Consider the following 15,639-nt stretch of genomic DNA (forward strand, 5'->3'; position numbering starts at 1 on the left):
GTGGTGCCAAGCAGACACCACTCAGTTGTGAGTTTAATGCTGGCCTGTAAGCCCAGACAGAGGTTTCCTGTTGGTTTTCTCTTTTACAAGGTGTTTCCCTTCATGATCAGGAACTCATTTTTTTCTAATTTTCTAAACTAGAGCTAACTCATGGTGCAGCTTGTTCTGTCCCAAATGATCCTTGATCTGCAAATGAAGCCTGTTTTGCACAGCTGGGCCTGCACCTGCTCTCAGTGTGTCAAAACAACCACAAAGGTGTTGCCTGCCACCTCATCCCCCTGCTTCTTGCATCTTCTTGGTCACAGTGGTAAAACACTTGCTGTATGACCCCATATTGATGATGCTGCTCTGGAAAAGGATGGCTCAGGTGCCGTGGGATGTACTACCTAGTGCAACCTGGTTATCTGTAGGGTCAGGCACCAGATTTGGCTATTTGATTTTTAAATATCTCAGAGCCTGGTATATACCTCCACCAGTACTTATGAAATCATTGGAGCTGTTACAAATAGTTCAGTGTGGAATTTAGCTGTTAATTCTTCCAGTTATAGGGGAACAAACCAAGCACTTCGTATAAAATAGCCCTTTGCACCAGGAATGTAGAAGGACCGAAAGTGTATTTGCATTCCCAGGGAGGGGAAACAGGATGAAAAAGCTAAACAAGGATTTAATTGATGCTTTGCCCCATTTTGACCTTTCATAAATGTTATTTCATTTTTTTAAGAGGAAGAAGACAAAGATTGGTAATTTCAAGCCGATCACTCAAACACAAATCCTTCATGTACAGAGTTTCACAGGACAGAATTGTGTTTGCTCAGGGTACCAACAGACCAAAGCTTTGTTATGCACGAGCTTTTCCTCCGCTAACTGCCTCTTTCATTTTCCTTCACCTTTAATGGCTTTGGGCAGCATGGTGATGTGCATGTGAATAAAACCTCTTTCTTTCTCTTCAGTGCATGCAGTGATGTAAAAAGGATAGGATCCAGCAAAGCCTTGATGAGGCAGACTGTAAAATCACTGATGTTTCCTCCCCAGAAATACACACAGAAAAAGTCTTCAGCAGAGCCTAAGGATTGCAGTGCTGCAGCTCTCCAGAGCATAGCAGATCTTCAGAGCAGTGTGAGCTCCCTTGGTTCCTTGCCCAGGGGTGGGGTGCTGGTGCCTGCTACTGCCTATGGCTGTCAGTCAGGCAGCATCAAGGGATTGCAGGTGGAAGCAAAGCAGGCTGATGCAATTAGTTGTTTCCCCTTATAGACAGGAATTGTGCATATGCTAACCAAGAGAAGAATTTGTTGCTTACAAATTCTGATTAGGGCACAGAGGTGACCTGGAAATATCATATACCGACTGTAACAAATAGGATTGTCAGGCAGGTGAGTGCAACCAGTTAAAAAGTAGTGCCTCGCTACCATGTGGGATGCTCTATTAGATTGAAATCACCAGCAGAAAAAGGTGAAGAATGAGATTGCAGTTGCTAATTAGATCAAAAAAGCAGTCTCCAAAACCAAAAATCTCTTATCTTACATAATAGCTGAGCCTGTCTCAAGGTGTGTGAAGGTGACTACCACAGAGATGCTAACCTGCTTTTGCTGATACCAAATATTTTCTTGGTAGATTCCTTCAGTCCGTCCTCTGGCCACAGCTGATGGTGGCACAGTCTGTCTCATCAACTGTTTGCTAGGATTTTTGCCTTAAAAAGAGTGAGATACAGTGAGGTGGTAGAATGCTGGGATGAGATGATAATCTCCTGTTTTCATTTCCAGATTCGGTGCCAGACAGACTAGTTTCTGATAAAGTAGATTTGGCACTCACACGGGACAAGCCAGTTCAGGAGATAGCACCAAGTGAGAAGAGGGCAATGGAGGAGAAGAGAAGAATTGTCAGGAGCCCTCAACACATGCCTGATACCTCCATTGATGATATTGGCATTCCATTGAGGGTAAGACAACACTGGACGAGTGATCACTGCAAAAGCATGGGCCAGATTCTGCCTGTCTTGAGACTTAGGGAATTCCCTAAAGATCCAGAGGCTGCAAAGATAGAAGATGTAATTCTAGTTCCAGCGTATCTTACTACCAACTTCGTTATCAATAACATGTTTCAGCTGTATCAGGTTAAAGAAAAAATAAATATGATCATCTCTTTTCATCCTATTTGAGAATATTGTTCATTCACTGCTAGCAGCTAAGAGAGAGAGATTAATCTTGCATTATTTTAACCATCTTAAAGGCAGTTATCTCTTCTAAACAACATGTTTAAGTTCCTTCAGTGATTGGGGAAATCATAATGAAAACAACAACTCATTCTTACAACTAGTGTCTGGAGTGACTTGAGCACTACATGTGTCTGACTGTCCATTGGATACGGAGGAAATCAGCGTATTATGACTAAACTAGGCATAGTGTCTACTTTTAGATGAATGTAATAAAATCGGATTACAGTGGACAACCTTCGGCACAATGTACAGTTCTACACAGTCTAGAACATAACCCCTAAAGAACTTTCAAGGTATTATTAAACTAGAGCAAAGCCTGTAGCTTCATGAGATACGAAATTCTATGTCAATTTTATTATAGCCTTGATTTTGAGGTAAACATAATAAATGAACTAGGAATCAGGGTGCTAACCATACTGCTGCAAGATTTGTTTAAAAAAAAAAAAGCTTTGAAGTGCTGGTAGAATTCATGTCTGTGATTATTTATTTGCATATTTATTTTTCTGATAGAATACGGACAGATCGAAGGACTGGTACAAGACAATGTTCAAACAGATCCACAAGCTAAACAGAGGTACTGTAAAACAGATTTTTATTTACTTCAAAAGACCATCATGACAATACTTTGTTTCAGATATGTGAAGAATTGTACTATGGATGATCAATAAAAGCCTTTATGTTAACTAGTGTTTACCTTGCACCACAGAACACAACAACATATTTAACATCTACAGAGACAAAGGTGAGAAAATAGTGAAGTCCAAAGAAAGGTCTGAGTTATTCTGAGGTGTAGTGCAGTGCCTTCATGAAATCATGAGTACTGTTTGAGAACCGAAATCAGAAAGCTGTCGTTAATTTCATACTTAGAGAAAACAGATCCCTGAACTTCATCTTTAGCAGCTGACCCTCCCTGCCCCTAACACTTTTAAATGATAGTAAGTTCTCTCTGAAACAGCACTGTACACAAAAGAACTTTTTACACTTTAAAGCTTTAGTACCTGCCTAATAGAGCTTGGTTTGAGGCACACTGAAACCAATGGAAAGATTTGCATTGATTTGGGGGAGTTCAGAATCTGAATTCTCTCTTCAAAACCTCAGATTTTCTTCTTTCAAAATTCAAAATTGTGGTAAGCTTTTGCAAACTTCATCATGGTGTGTTCTCAGGGAATCCACTACTTTGAGGCACTTCTGTGCCTGCCTGCTGATACGTTCACCTTGTTTCTTCTGTGTGAGAAATGGCTGCAGTAGTGTTTGCAGACTGAATGCTCTGAACAGCCTGATGTCCAGGCAAATGCAATTCAGAACTGCGCTTACATAACAAACCCTACAGCATGCAAAACTGGAGCTGTATTTGCCACTGCAGATGCTGTCATGGTGAGCTTTATGCATATATAGGCACTGCATTGTATTAGATGGAATGAGAAAGAGTTGAACAATTTCCTCCTCCCAGCGCTCCTAACAGAAGTTCTTCAGCTCAGCCAGAGCCTGTACTTCAGGATGTGGAGAATGAGTTCAGTACTTTCTGCCTCCAGGATCTCCCCCAGGGCCTCTACATGCAAGGCAGCAATGAGCAAGAAAGCATCTGGGTAGTGTTATGCTGTAGCATCAGCATGTGAGAGACTGTTCTGCAGCTTGTGTGGATTCTTGTCTCTCCATTCTTCCCCTTTAAATCTTTACTCTCTGTTCTTTTTTCAAACCACGTTCCTCTCCTTAGACACTCCTGAAGAAAACCCTTATTGCCCTACCTACATATTTCCTGAACTTCCTGAAATCCAGCAAAAACCTGAAGGTACCAGAAGCTTAGTCAGAGTGTATGTTGTCTCGTGCTTTGAGTTAACTGTACTATAGCACCATAATAGTAACTAGATTCAGGTTCTAGATTTCTGTTATCCATTTGTTACACTAGCTGGAAATTCAGTTATGCCCAGCATACCTTCTCGTGTGATGCATAAAATAACTAAATCTTTGCTAATCCATTAATCTTTTTTAAAGTACAATGATGTTTACACAAGTGTTATTAAAGTAAGCAATAAAACCATTTGGTGGTAGGAAATTGGGGGATGAAGCAGAACCTCCGCTTCACTGTGGATAGTCTCAAAATCCACTGCTTTTCTCTGCTGCAGAAGACAATCCTTATTCTCCTACATACCAGTTTCCTGCGTCTACTCCTAGCCCTATTTCTGAAGGTAAAAATAAAGGACCATATCTATTTTTCTGCACAAATGCTGCCTTGTCCATTTATTTTCTTCTTGAAGTTTTTTCTAGTTGCTGAGCATTATCCTGCATCATAATTATTTGCTGCACTCTAAGCATTGCCTTGACTGTATGCCGCCTTTTGGCTTCGCAGTGCTCCTCTGGCTTTCTAACTAGTAGTTGACTAATGCTGCAGACCTGGGGTTTGCTTGGTTTTATGCGCTTATCAGTTGTACTTAGCCATGTGTGTGCAGTGATTATTTAACATGCCTAAAATGCTGATATACATGTAAAAATGTGGTTTAACTGAGATTTATTCTGCCCCCCCCCCAAATCAATATGTTTCTTTAATTATTCACTTCTGTTTTTGACTATTAACACAGTAATAGGGCCAGACCAAAATTCCACTGAAGTCTATTGGTGAAATGACTGCTTGCTTCAGTGGGTTTTGGATCAGTCCCTCAACGTAGTCTTTTAAAATAAATATAACTTAGTAACATGGGTTCAGGGCTGGTCTTAGGTGCACTGGCATATCTAGGCAAGGACAGATTTTGACAGTCTCATCAGCACATCTTGCAACTTGTAGCACTGTATTTACACCAGCTTCCTCATGTGCTCAGCGGATTCTTTTACACTTCAAGTACAATCTAGAATCCTTCGTCAGTCATGTTTCAGGGATGTTGGAATTGTATTTATTATCATGACAACCCTATAACCACATACATGTGTATGAAAATACTGATATATGAAAAATATTGGAATCTGCTGCGCATATTGGGTATACAGACATTTCCTGATTAGAAATTTGTTGGTGGTGACAGCCTTGTTGGCTTGGTGTTTTGCTATTGCTTTGGATCCTGCAATTTAGGAACTTGCCTACTTAGCCTGTGCCTCAAGCCAACCCTAGTGAGACTGTTAATTAACCATTTTATTCAGTGTTTGTATTAAACATTTGGTGGGTACTGTGTAAAAAGAAAGCATTCAATCTGGGTTCTAGCTGAGATGCTCAAAGAAGAATAGGAGATGTAAGATGCGTTTCACTGTGACAGTGAATGTGGACTAGTGTCATAGAGGTATCTAAGATGTTTATTTCTTGGTGAAACCTGCAGGTGAAGAGTCCTGTCTAGCAAATCACAATGTAGTGGAAATTGTCTTCTGTTGGCAGAATGGCATTTCAGTATGGATGAGAGAGAAACAAAGAGCCTCAGTAACTAGTTGCTAAAGGAATTTTACAGTGATTCAATTTTCTTGTTTGTAATGAAGTTTGAGAATTCATTTTACTCTTGTCTGAACTAACGTAGTTTGCAAAACCAATGATCTTAGTATATTAAAAGTCTGGTTTCCCATAAATGTCCCCTATGCACTTATGAATGTGCAGGTGAAAGTAATTTGCTGGTTTAGGTAGCTGAAATTTTATTGGACCAAATGCTTGTTCTTTATTCTCAATACATTGGGAAATGCTTCTCTAACACCTGCTTGGATTCTTTTGTTGATAAGGAATCCAGAATATCTAATGATATAGCAGGGTTGAAGTCCATGTTTCATGTTCAGAAAACATTTGAAAGTGATATATTCAACTGCAGAGTGCTTATACACAGATGGGTTGAAACCTCAAGCCTCAAATTTCATACAATCTAAGTGTCATAGTCTTTTTGCTTTGGGTTGATGATCTAAAAATGCTAAGATTTGTGTTTCTCTTTAAAATGCCTTCAAAGTTTAAGGATATTGAAATCTAGAGATTTTGGCCAACCCAAAAAAAAAAAAAAGCACCCCCCCCCCTTTTTTTTTCAAAAAAGGAAAAACTACAGATTTGCTAGGAACTACGGGGGAACTGCCTCTTCTCACAAAGAAGGATCGGATTTTGAAAGTACAAACTGGTGATACTCAGCTCCAGTAAGGAGCGTCCCATAGATAAAATGCAGCTCTGATAACCAGGAGATCTTATTCTAATGTTCATCTCTGGTTTACTCTTTAAACTTTATTGAGTCATTCCAATTTTCTATGTTTTAGTATTCATTGTTGTAAAGGGGGAGAAAAAATAGATATTCTTCTTCAAAAGGTACTTGAAGAGATAAAATGCTATACCTGTCTTCCTTATTATTGTAGGTATTAAAATATTTGCAATTGGAAACTTGCACTTATCTGAAGTGATTTTTTTTCCTGTTTTTCCTATCTGAATGATAATCTATAACCAATATTGATATTTCTCTTCAAGTAAGTAGATCGACTTTTTCATTTATCACTAGCATTAAATACAAGAACTGAATGGGTGCGAAGATGTTTTTAGACATGTTTCCATGTATTTGTAGGGACAGACACTGACTTACCAGGTATTTTGCTACCTGAATAAACCCATCTTTTATATGGGAATAGCAGTCAACTTTTTCAACAATTCAGTATAATAACATTAAGTAGATCAATATTTATTTTCTGTCATTTAGGTCTGAAACATGGAAATTGGCCTGAAAAATGTCCTTCATTACTTTTTTAGCCTGAAGGTTATAATAAGCGCTGAAGAATCAATAACCATCTGTTTGGAACTTAAACCTTCAGTTTAATTCATTCACCAAGAGAACACAGCAGAGTTCTAAAAGTTAAGACTTCTTTGAGCCTTTCTGAAAGGCTCAGTTAAGCCACAAGTGCAAGCTGAGGTCAGCTGTATTAGCCAAATTGTTTTTCCAGGGGATGAGGTAGTGTGTAGCATCTCCTTGATGTCCTTCTTGAGAGAGAAGCTGCAAATTGTTTCAATCTGTTGATTGGCATCACTGAGTTCATGTGACACTTGTATAGTGTATTCTTTTCTTTGTATATTTCTGGTTTTCTGTATTTTTCTCTGGCACTTTTAGTTGTTTATTCACAGAGATAACAGTAATACCTTAGCTCACAGTTCTCTTTGCAGTCATTGCATTGTATTTTCCTGCATTTTTCCTTGAAGTCCTGTAGATATCTCATGTATATTTCCCTGCTAGTTTGAACCTCATCTGTAGAGAAAGGTGATGGGCCTGTGGATCTACTTTCCGGTTTTGAGCCCAACTCCCCCTGCTACTATATATGTAGTACTTGGAAGATTTATTCCAAAGCATGCTGAAAATGGTGGAAAGATACTGCTAGGTTTTTGATCAAGCCAGAAATACTCTAGGATGACAGTCACTGTTAGCCCTTATAGAGCTGCTCGAACATCTCTATTACATTCTGTAGGTGTATCTTTCTTATTTAAAACATAAGCTCTTCAGTCTCTTGGTGCAAGTAATGTTCCTGGCATGATACACACACGTATATCTGTGCTTAAAAGATAATGTAAGTCTGTGAACATACTTCAGTTTGGTGTGCTACTTAATACAAGGAAGATGGCCCAGTGATTATCATATGTGATTGAGAGCAGGACTCCTCAGATCTATTACTGTGTCTAACACTTAATGAGTAATTTTAGGCATATACTTCATCTTTTAGATCCTTGATTATCTTTCAGCTTTTGATAGAGTGGGTCTAATAACACTTGCTCTAGAGGCGTTTTGTGACAAAAAGTGATTGTTTTTTAAAGTGCTTTGAGAGACTGGAGAAAGGTATTAGTGTAAGTACAACATTAATATTTATATCTCATCTAGGAATTATTTTTAAATGCAATCTAAACCTCATTGGGATTTTTCTTTTTTAGGATCCTCTCTGTGGTAAGTATTGGGCATATTACTCTCAAATTATGTCCAGTGTATTAGTAGAAGAAATGAAAAGGGTCTCTGATGTTTCTCTGGGGCTTTTTCATCTCACTTGCAAAATGCTTTTGTCTTTCAGATGAAGATTCTGATTCATACTCTCCTCGTTATTCCTATTCTGATGATAGTAAGTAATTCCTATTTCTTATGTAAACTTTCAAACATAAGGGGTATGTAAAGGATGTATTTGTTGGCCTCCTATCCAGTTCACTAACATTCCTACGTTTGATTTATTCTACAGCCAGAAGCCAACCTTCAGTTCCCCGCTCCAAGAGTGAGATGGACAATATTGACTCGGAGAAAGTGTTTAAGAGGTCTGCCACTTTGCCACTGCCAAATCGTTCTTCATCGCGGAAGTCAAGCCCAGAAAGGTGACCTGAACTAAGATATGTTTGGATCAGTACTGGAAGAATCTCTGAAAGTTGTAAATGGGAAGGGAACAAAGGTGGAGAATGTAGGTCCACAACTCCAGTTAAACTTTTTTGGGGAGGTGGAAGTGTGGTTTCGGTTCTGAATCTTCTACCAGGCACCAATGAACTCCTTCATTGTCATAGCTCAGTCACCCATTGCATGTCTCTCTGTGGTTGTGTTTGTTACCAGGCGTCACAACCTCTGTTAGATAGGTAGCTTCCTGGTGGGGTGAGGAATGTTTCCTGGATGTCATGTCTATACAGTGCCTACCACAGGAGCACAGTGGAAGATCTCTGCTCAGTGTGACACTGTAAAGGCACCTCAGAATACAAGTAAATAGCAATAATTGCAGAGGAAAAGCATTTGAATTTATGTTGAGCCTTGGTTAAAAAAAGAAAATAAATAAATTGTATACTGTTCTTCTCTGAGAAGTCCCACCCACATGAACTTTTTTGGAAGTAGGTTCTAGTTAGATGCGTCATTTCTGATATTGCAGTATTACTTCTATCCTGATCATTTGCTTTGTTTGTTACCATTTATTTTAAAACTGCTTGTAACGGTAAAGAATATATTTACCAAATGAAGAAGAATGTTGGACAATTAATATTTTATATCCTCCAGAATTCTCCTCGCTTTGAATATACTACTTTTTGGGAAGGAGCTGGACATCGTAGGATATGGACACTGAATGTGTTGTGATTGATACTGTCCGAACTGTGCCAGTGTGTACACAGAACAAAGTTTTAGTTGTTTGGATAGTTAATGGACTTTTAGCTATTTTTACAAATGCCAGTCAGAGATAATGGGTTCTTGTCTGTAGAAAAGACCATTTCTTGGACCCCAGAGTGCCACCAGTCGAGAGCAGTTCCAGGTACTGCACAGTAGTCAGGTAATCAGTGACATGACCAAAATGAAGGGGTTTAGCAAAAAGAGATTTTATCTGAGTTCTGCTCAAATTTTGGAGGTGTTGGTACTCGTAAGTTTAGTTGAAGTCCATTATTAAGCTATTTCCAATCAGGAAAGATATGAAAGTCTGGCAGTTTATTGAAAGTACAAGGAAGAACCCCCTCTGTTCCAGTGGTTTCAGTGTCTGAGCTGCGTCAAACTCTGCCTGCTGTAGAAAAACAACTACATGCTCAGAGCCCTATCTAAACTGGGCCTCTTGCAGCAGGTTTCTTTCCTAGATGAAAGAAGTACCCTGATTAAACCAGGATTAACAGGGGAAGGCGTCTGTCAAAAGAAAGTATTTGTCTCCGTGGAAACCACAGCGTTTTGTGTTAATTGATCTTTCTTTCCTCAGGACTGACTGGGAGCCTCCAGACAAGAAGGTGGACACTAGAAAATACCGTGCAGAGCCCAGGAGCATTTATGACTATCAGCCAGGAAAGTCCTCAGTTCTGAACAGCGAAAAGATGGTAATGTTTGTCTTATCCTAGTCTGTGGCTTGATCCCATGAATGTAATACAATCCCTGAGTGCTTGTCCAGTTCCATTCCAAAAGGACTCCTTATGTTTACATTGCAGTGCTCATGTGATGTCTTTCCTGTATATTTTGTTCAGAAAACTGTTTTGCATAACTTCTTAACATTGTCTCTCTCTATAAAGCAAGATCCAGGGTGATTGAGAGGCTTCTTTACTTTTGGACATGTTGTTTTCTGTGTTAAGTATGGATCACTAACCCTAGTTTTTAATCCGTGTTTGACACTGACCTCTTCAGCAGCTGTTTTGCCAGTTGTACTTTTTCTAGGGCACAGCAGTAGGGTTGAAGAAATTACACAGCAAAGCAGGATGGTTCAATTTCTGCGTTCCTCTGATGCCATTAACTTTAAACACCAAAAAACTGTCTTTTAGAGTGCCTGTAATGTGCTTCAGGGAATGCTTCTGAGGTGTGCTACGACATGGCCCCTTGGCTGCTTTATTCCTCAGCCATGGCTGGGGTGGCAGAACTGAATGTGAGCAGGCTCCCCAGCTACACAGGTGCATAACCTGGAGTATTAAGTGAACTGTTACCAATTTCAGTTTGAATTAGTGAGTAAGCTGTGAGTTTTAATGGCTAGGGGACATATAAAAGTCTCATTCTGCAGGCTTAACTGGGAAGACTTAGCAAGGGGTAAGGCAGAGAGGTGGTGCTAACCTCAGCCAGTCCTTTATAAATCACCACGAATCAGTGTCCTTCAGGGTACAAGTACAATACTGTAAGTGCTTGAGTGGGGTTATTAGTGAATAGCCAGTTTGGTAGATAAAGATGTAATTGTTCTATATAGGCATTAATTTAAAGGATTTGATTGGAAGTGCTAATTGCATGTGAGATTCCAAATGTAAACTGGACTCTATGCCTTAATAGCTCAGACAGTGATCTATACATGGAGTAGGTAGATGAACGATCCTGAAAAACATACCGTGGATTTTGTGCTGAAACACAAGCATCGTACAGCACTTTAAATCAATAGAAACATAAAAATCAAGTCTGATCTGGGACCTGGTGTTTCTTATTACTGTCTTTTTTCCCCTCTATGTGCAATCAAGGTCCATCACTTTTTAAAGATCCTACAACCAACTTCTTTTCACACCTGTGTCCCTTCGTCGACTTCAGTGAAGTTGCTCCTGGTTGGAGCATGATCTAGTGCCGATTGAAGTAGGCAATGGATTACTCCCTTGATTGTGATGGGAGTTGGCTCAGCCCAGTACAGAAAGAGCAAGTGAGGAGTGGTTTGAACATAGTATGACTACTCCATTCCTGCGGCCCATCCTGGAGCAAGATTTCTGCTGACTTCAGTGGCAGTTTTGTCTCATGATAAACAGCCAAAATTAAACCTTGTGGCAAAAGGCCTGCTTCATCTGTGTATTTAAGCCTTTGCAAAAATTCTGACATCACCAGTGGCACTGTTTACATGTTCAGACTTCAGAGTATTTAATTGAGCTGTTGAATCAGAATCTAAAAGCCATGAACAGGATCATCATCAGCATAATTGAGAAAAATTGTACAGAGCTCATCAAAGATGAGAAGAATGTGATAGCTGTGTTACTTCCAATGTTATTTTTTGAGCTTTAATTTCAAGCCATAGAAGGAACATCTTGAAATAGTGGCTTCGTGGTCTCCATCAGTCTCATTAAATACAACAGTAAGATGCTGTTTAGCAACTAGGTCTTTCTTTGTGTTTCTGAGGAGGCTGTAGGAGATTTGTGGATATCTGCTAGTAATCACACCCAGAGCTGTGGCTATCAGAATCCCCCATCATGTGAAGCATTGGGACAGACTTTGTTTTGTATGATCAAAAGGGAATTTTCTTTTCAACTGTACTGTTTTCTGTCCTTTCTGATTTTCCTTCATTTTAGTTTTGTCTGATTCTCTAACATTTATTTGTGCAGAAACAAGTAATATTGTCTCTCTCTCTGTGTCCCTTCAGAAATTTCAGAAATGCTCTCTGTCTGAACTGTGTCCCCTTTGTTTTAGAAAACCACCTTTCATGCTGTTTGCAGTGTATAGAACAGGGTTTCTCACATATTCATGTACTGTTAAAGATGCAGTATTTTGCTGTATTTGGTTTGCGTCTCACTGAAACTGCCTTTTTTTAAACCAAAAGATGATTTTAAAAAGTTCAAGAAGTACATGCAGCTTTGGTCTTAGTGGAATTGTCTGATAGTAGGACTGAGAGACTGGTTGACTCCCAGCTCTTCCATTGAGTCTCCCTGTGACTCTGGGCAAGCTGCATAATCTCTCTGTGTAGGTCTCCTGATCTGTAAAATGCAATTCATTCATATTCATGTCTCTCACAATGATGCCATTAGGCTTAACTGATGTTTGCAAAGCAGTCCATGGCTTTTGTGAGAGAGGTGCAATAGAAATTCCAAATTATAAGGCTAAATATCAGCATTTTAGAATGGAAACCATGGGATCTGCATCTTTAACAGTCCCTTTCCGTGTATTCTTTGCATAATGTTATCCTTCTCTTTCTTCCATTCCCCTGTCACCAACTCCTTTAGACTCGGGATATAAGCCCAGAAGAGATAGATTTAAAGAATGAACCTTGGTATAAATTCTTTTCGGAATTGGAGTTTGGGAAACCGGTAAGTTTGATAGTTGCAGTGACCAATAAAGTCAACCTACCTTTTTTTTTCTCGTTTTTCTTTCTTTCTTTCTTTTATTATTATTATTTTTTTAATTATTGTCACATCTCTTGCTAGGCCCTAAACCTGGAACAGCTGTTTTACTCATTTAAAAATGTGATTGTTCATAACATCATTCTGGTGTTGATGTAAAACAGCTGCTGTGTGACTGCTTTAAAGCATCTTGAAACCACTTACCAACACTCCCCACCTTCCAGCCATATTTACCAACAAGGCAATATTTTTTTACACCAGAGTTCAAGCTTCATTTTTATTGTTAACAGTAGCAGTAATGCCCTGTTCTTATTAATGAAAGTCCTCTTTCAATGCTCTTATTCTCTCTCTCTTCCTAAAAATATTTGGGATAGCTTTAATTCAAGGCGAATCACTCGTTTATTTCTGGCCTTGGTTTGTGAGCTATAGGTCAGTAATTTCCAGCTATCCATAACAGATTATGACCCTGCTTCCTGCTCCTTTCCTTATACACTTAGCTGCCAGTTGTCTGAACGAGGTGCATCAGTCTGTTTGAGCAGCCCTGACCATTCCTTGAAACCAAAGGAGTCTGAGAACAGAGTGCTTTCTTTTCAAATGGAGCTGTGTTGCTATATGTGAAAAAGCATAGCCTTGATTTCTTACTCTGGAAAAGGATGAAGCAAAGCTGAATTATTTGAATTATTTGTCAAAGGACCGTTCTGATGGAGGAACACATCAGTGGTCAGGGCTACCTGCAGAAAAAAAGAGGTAGTGGACTTTGAGAACCAGGCCATAAAATGTTACCCTGATAAAACGTTCTGCATTTCATTATTAAATACTGTTTAATAATCTATTCTTACTGCATCAGAGGGTCAGCATCAGCCTTTCACATTTATTCAAGTGTAGGAGTGATTTCTCCTTTCTCCTTGAGGTCAGTTGTCAAATGCTCATGCACACCACTTCTGAGCACTGCTGGGATTTCCTTCCATGTGTAACAAAACAAAAACATTTTAGGGTTCAGTACTGGCTTCAAAGGCTATTGATCATGGACACCAGAGGGCAGACTTTCTTTAAACCTGAGCTTTGCTCACACTTCTCATGAAAGTGACAAAATTCCTCTGCACAGAATATAGCTGCCTGAATTTGGGTACCTAATCTGATCACATTATAGAAATAGTGTAATTTCTACTGAAAAACAGTCATGATTGGTGTCTGGATGTTCCATTCTGTGTTTCAGCACATGCTGTTTCAGCATTACATCAGGCACTTTAATTGAGGATGCCATCTCAGACTTCTATAGATAGCTGCTCTTGAACCTGACAAATTCAGCAAAGATCCCTCTGAGTTCAGTGGCCAGAGCCAGCAGAGTACTCTTTATGGAGCTGTGCTCAGTTGAGCCATGAGAGGACCAGATTTTTGTTATCAGCTAGTGGTTAGGCACAGAACCTGATGCCCAGAGCATTTTAAGAGATATCTGCTAGGGCCTGGGATTTTCAAAAATTCTGTTTGAACAAGCTTCCCCCCACCCTTCCCAGTGCTGCAGATAATGTGTCCTTCTAAAAGCATGATTTCCCCTAATTTTGTGACTTTAGCTGCAATTATGTGACATGGGCAGGAAACACCCTTGCTGAAAGGAAGCACAGGATTCTTGTGAGGCTGTGGTATTGCCCCCCAAACACACCAGAATGACCACGAATAGGGATTTACATTGAGGAAAGCACATGCACTTCCTAGGACAGCCAAAGCAATGCTCTGCTTGTCCAGCATCCCAGATGCATTTCTAGGCAGATCTATGGACACGCAGCCAGGGAGATCACTCTGCAGCATGGATGATTTTCCAGGGCTCTGCTGAGGCTGAATTCCCACAGGTTTCTTCCTTCTTCCTCCTGACTGTGACTTCACAGCTGCATGAAGCCCCCCCCAAAAAAACTGATGGTCAGTAAGTCTAGAGCTCAGTTGCCTTCTGTTGTGATTGTGGGCACTTTTCTCCTAGCCTCTCCTGGGATGGCACTGAGCAAGCTCTTTGCTATGAACAGAGAAGCAGGGTGTTGGAAAAAAAAGGAGTGTGTCCTGTCTTCTTACCTCCTACCCTCCACATCTCAAACCTAAATCTTTGCAGCACCATCTTGCCTATTCACCTGCAGCTGCTGATCTTATAGATAAGAAATAGGGATTTGCAGTGTTTGCAATCCCCACAGTGGGTGTCCAAGTTTAGAAGTTGGACTGGTTCACACTACAGATCCAGGCCATCCAGAAACCTGAAGGACTTTGGACCAAGACCCAAGCATTGTAGCTCAGTCTTACCTTTGATGAACTGACATCAGGAGATTCTCTGTCAGAGATGCTTTGATAAAATAGTTATATAAGCCAGTATGGACATATATATAGGGTGAGGTTAGGCTTGCCAACCAACAAAGGTTACTTTTGTTTGGAAACACAGAGTTTGAGCATATCAGTGAAGTGCATGTTTGATGAGAAACGGTTATCATGGCATTATTTGGATATGACAAAGGTCTCTCATTTTGAATAATCCTTCCCAATTTATTTACATGTATATAAAACAGGAAAAATCCTATTTTGAAATAGGAGCCTTTACCTGTAGTATATATTTTAAATAACTTGTTTCCAAACTTCACTGTCTCCAATGAAAACAAAACAAAAACCACCACAAACACCCCCCTCCTCCAGAATAGAAAAATAGAAAATAACAACTCTGCGTTCTCATTGCCCCACAATGCCAACACTGGAAATTCAGCCATTTGTTCACATGGTATGTATTCAGAGTCTGCTGGGGGTGGGAAAGATATCTCCCTTTTCTTTATCAAAGGCCCTTGTTTTACCCTTTCCTTTTGAAAAGAAGAATGAGCAAAACAAATGCTTTTTATGACCATGTGTTTTTTTCCTTGTTTTGCTTTGTGTTTTTTTTCTTTATTTTTTTTCCTTTTTTGTGTGTGTTAAGAATGCTTTAACCACCAGCTGCGGGCTCCTCCTAGAGAGTCCAAAATCCCTTAGAGCACCTTGCAAAAATAAAACT

General features: G+C 39.7%; 1 protein-coding gene across 36 annotated transcripts in view; it reads left to right on the forward strand.

Annotated features, from left to right (window-relative positions):
- Positions 1 to 15,639, forward strand: part of SORBS1 (sorbin and SH3 domain containing 1) — a 120,917-nt gene that overhangs the window by 76,290 nt on the left and 28,988 nt on the right. For 32 of the 36 annotated variants that reach the window (XM_080598151.1, XM_080598123.1, XM_080598150.1 and 29 more), the window contains 6 exons: positions 1,761 to 1,936; positions 2,723 to 2,786; positions 8,195 to 8,242; positions 8,357 to 8,486; positions 9,827 to 9,941; positions 12,510 to 12,593. In XM_080598151.1, coding sequence (XP_080454277.1) covers positions 1,761 to 1,936; positions 2,723 to 2,786; positions 8,195 to 8,242; positions 8,357 to 8,486; positions 9,827 to 9,941; positions 12,510 to 12,593 — 617 coding nt within the window. Of the gene's footprint in view, positions 1 to 1,760; positions 1,937 to 2,722; positions 2,787 to 3,926; positions 4,002 to 4,335; positions 4,399 to 8,194; positions 8,243 to 8,356; positions 8,487 to 9,826; positions 9,942 to 12,509; positions 12,594 to 15,639 lie in introns of all 36 variants that reach the window. The other 4 variants (XM_080598154.1, XM_080598129.1, XM_080598125.1 and 1 more) reach the window with 2 other exon arrangements.

The sequence above is a fragment of the Anser brachyrhynchus genome (assembly GCF_964034855.1).
Source record: "Anser brachyrhynchus genome assembly, chromosome: 6".
NCBI lineage: Eukaryota > Metazoa > Chordata > Aves > Anseriformes > Anatidae > Anser > Anser brachyrhynchus.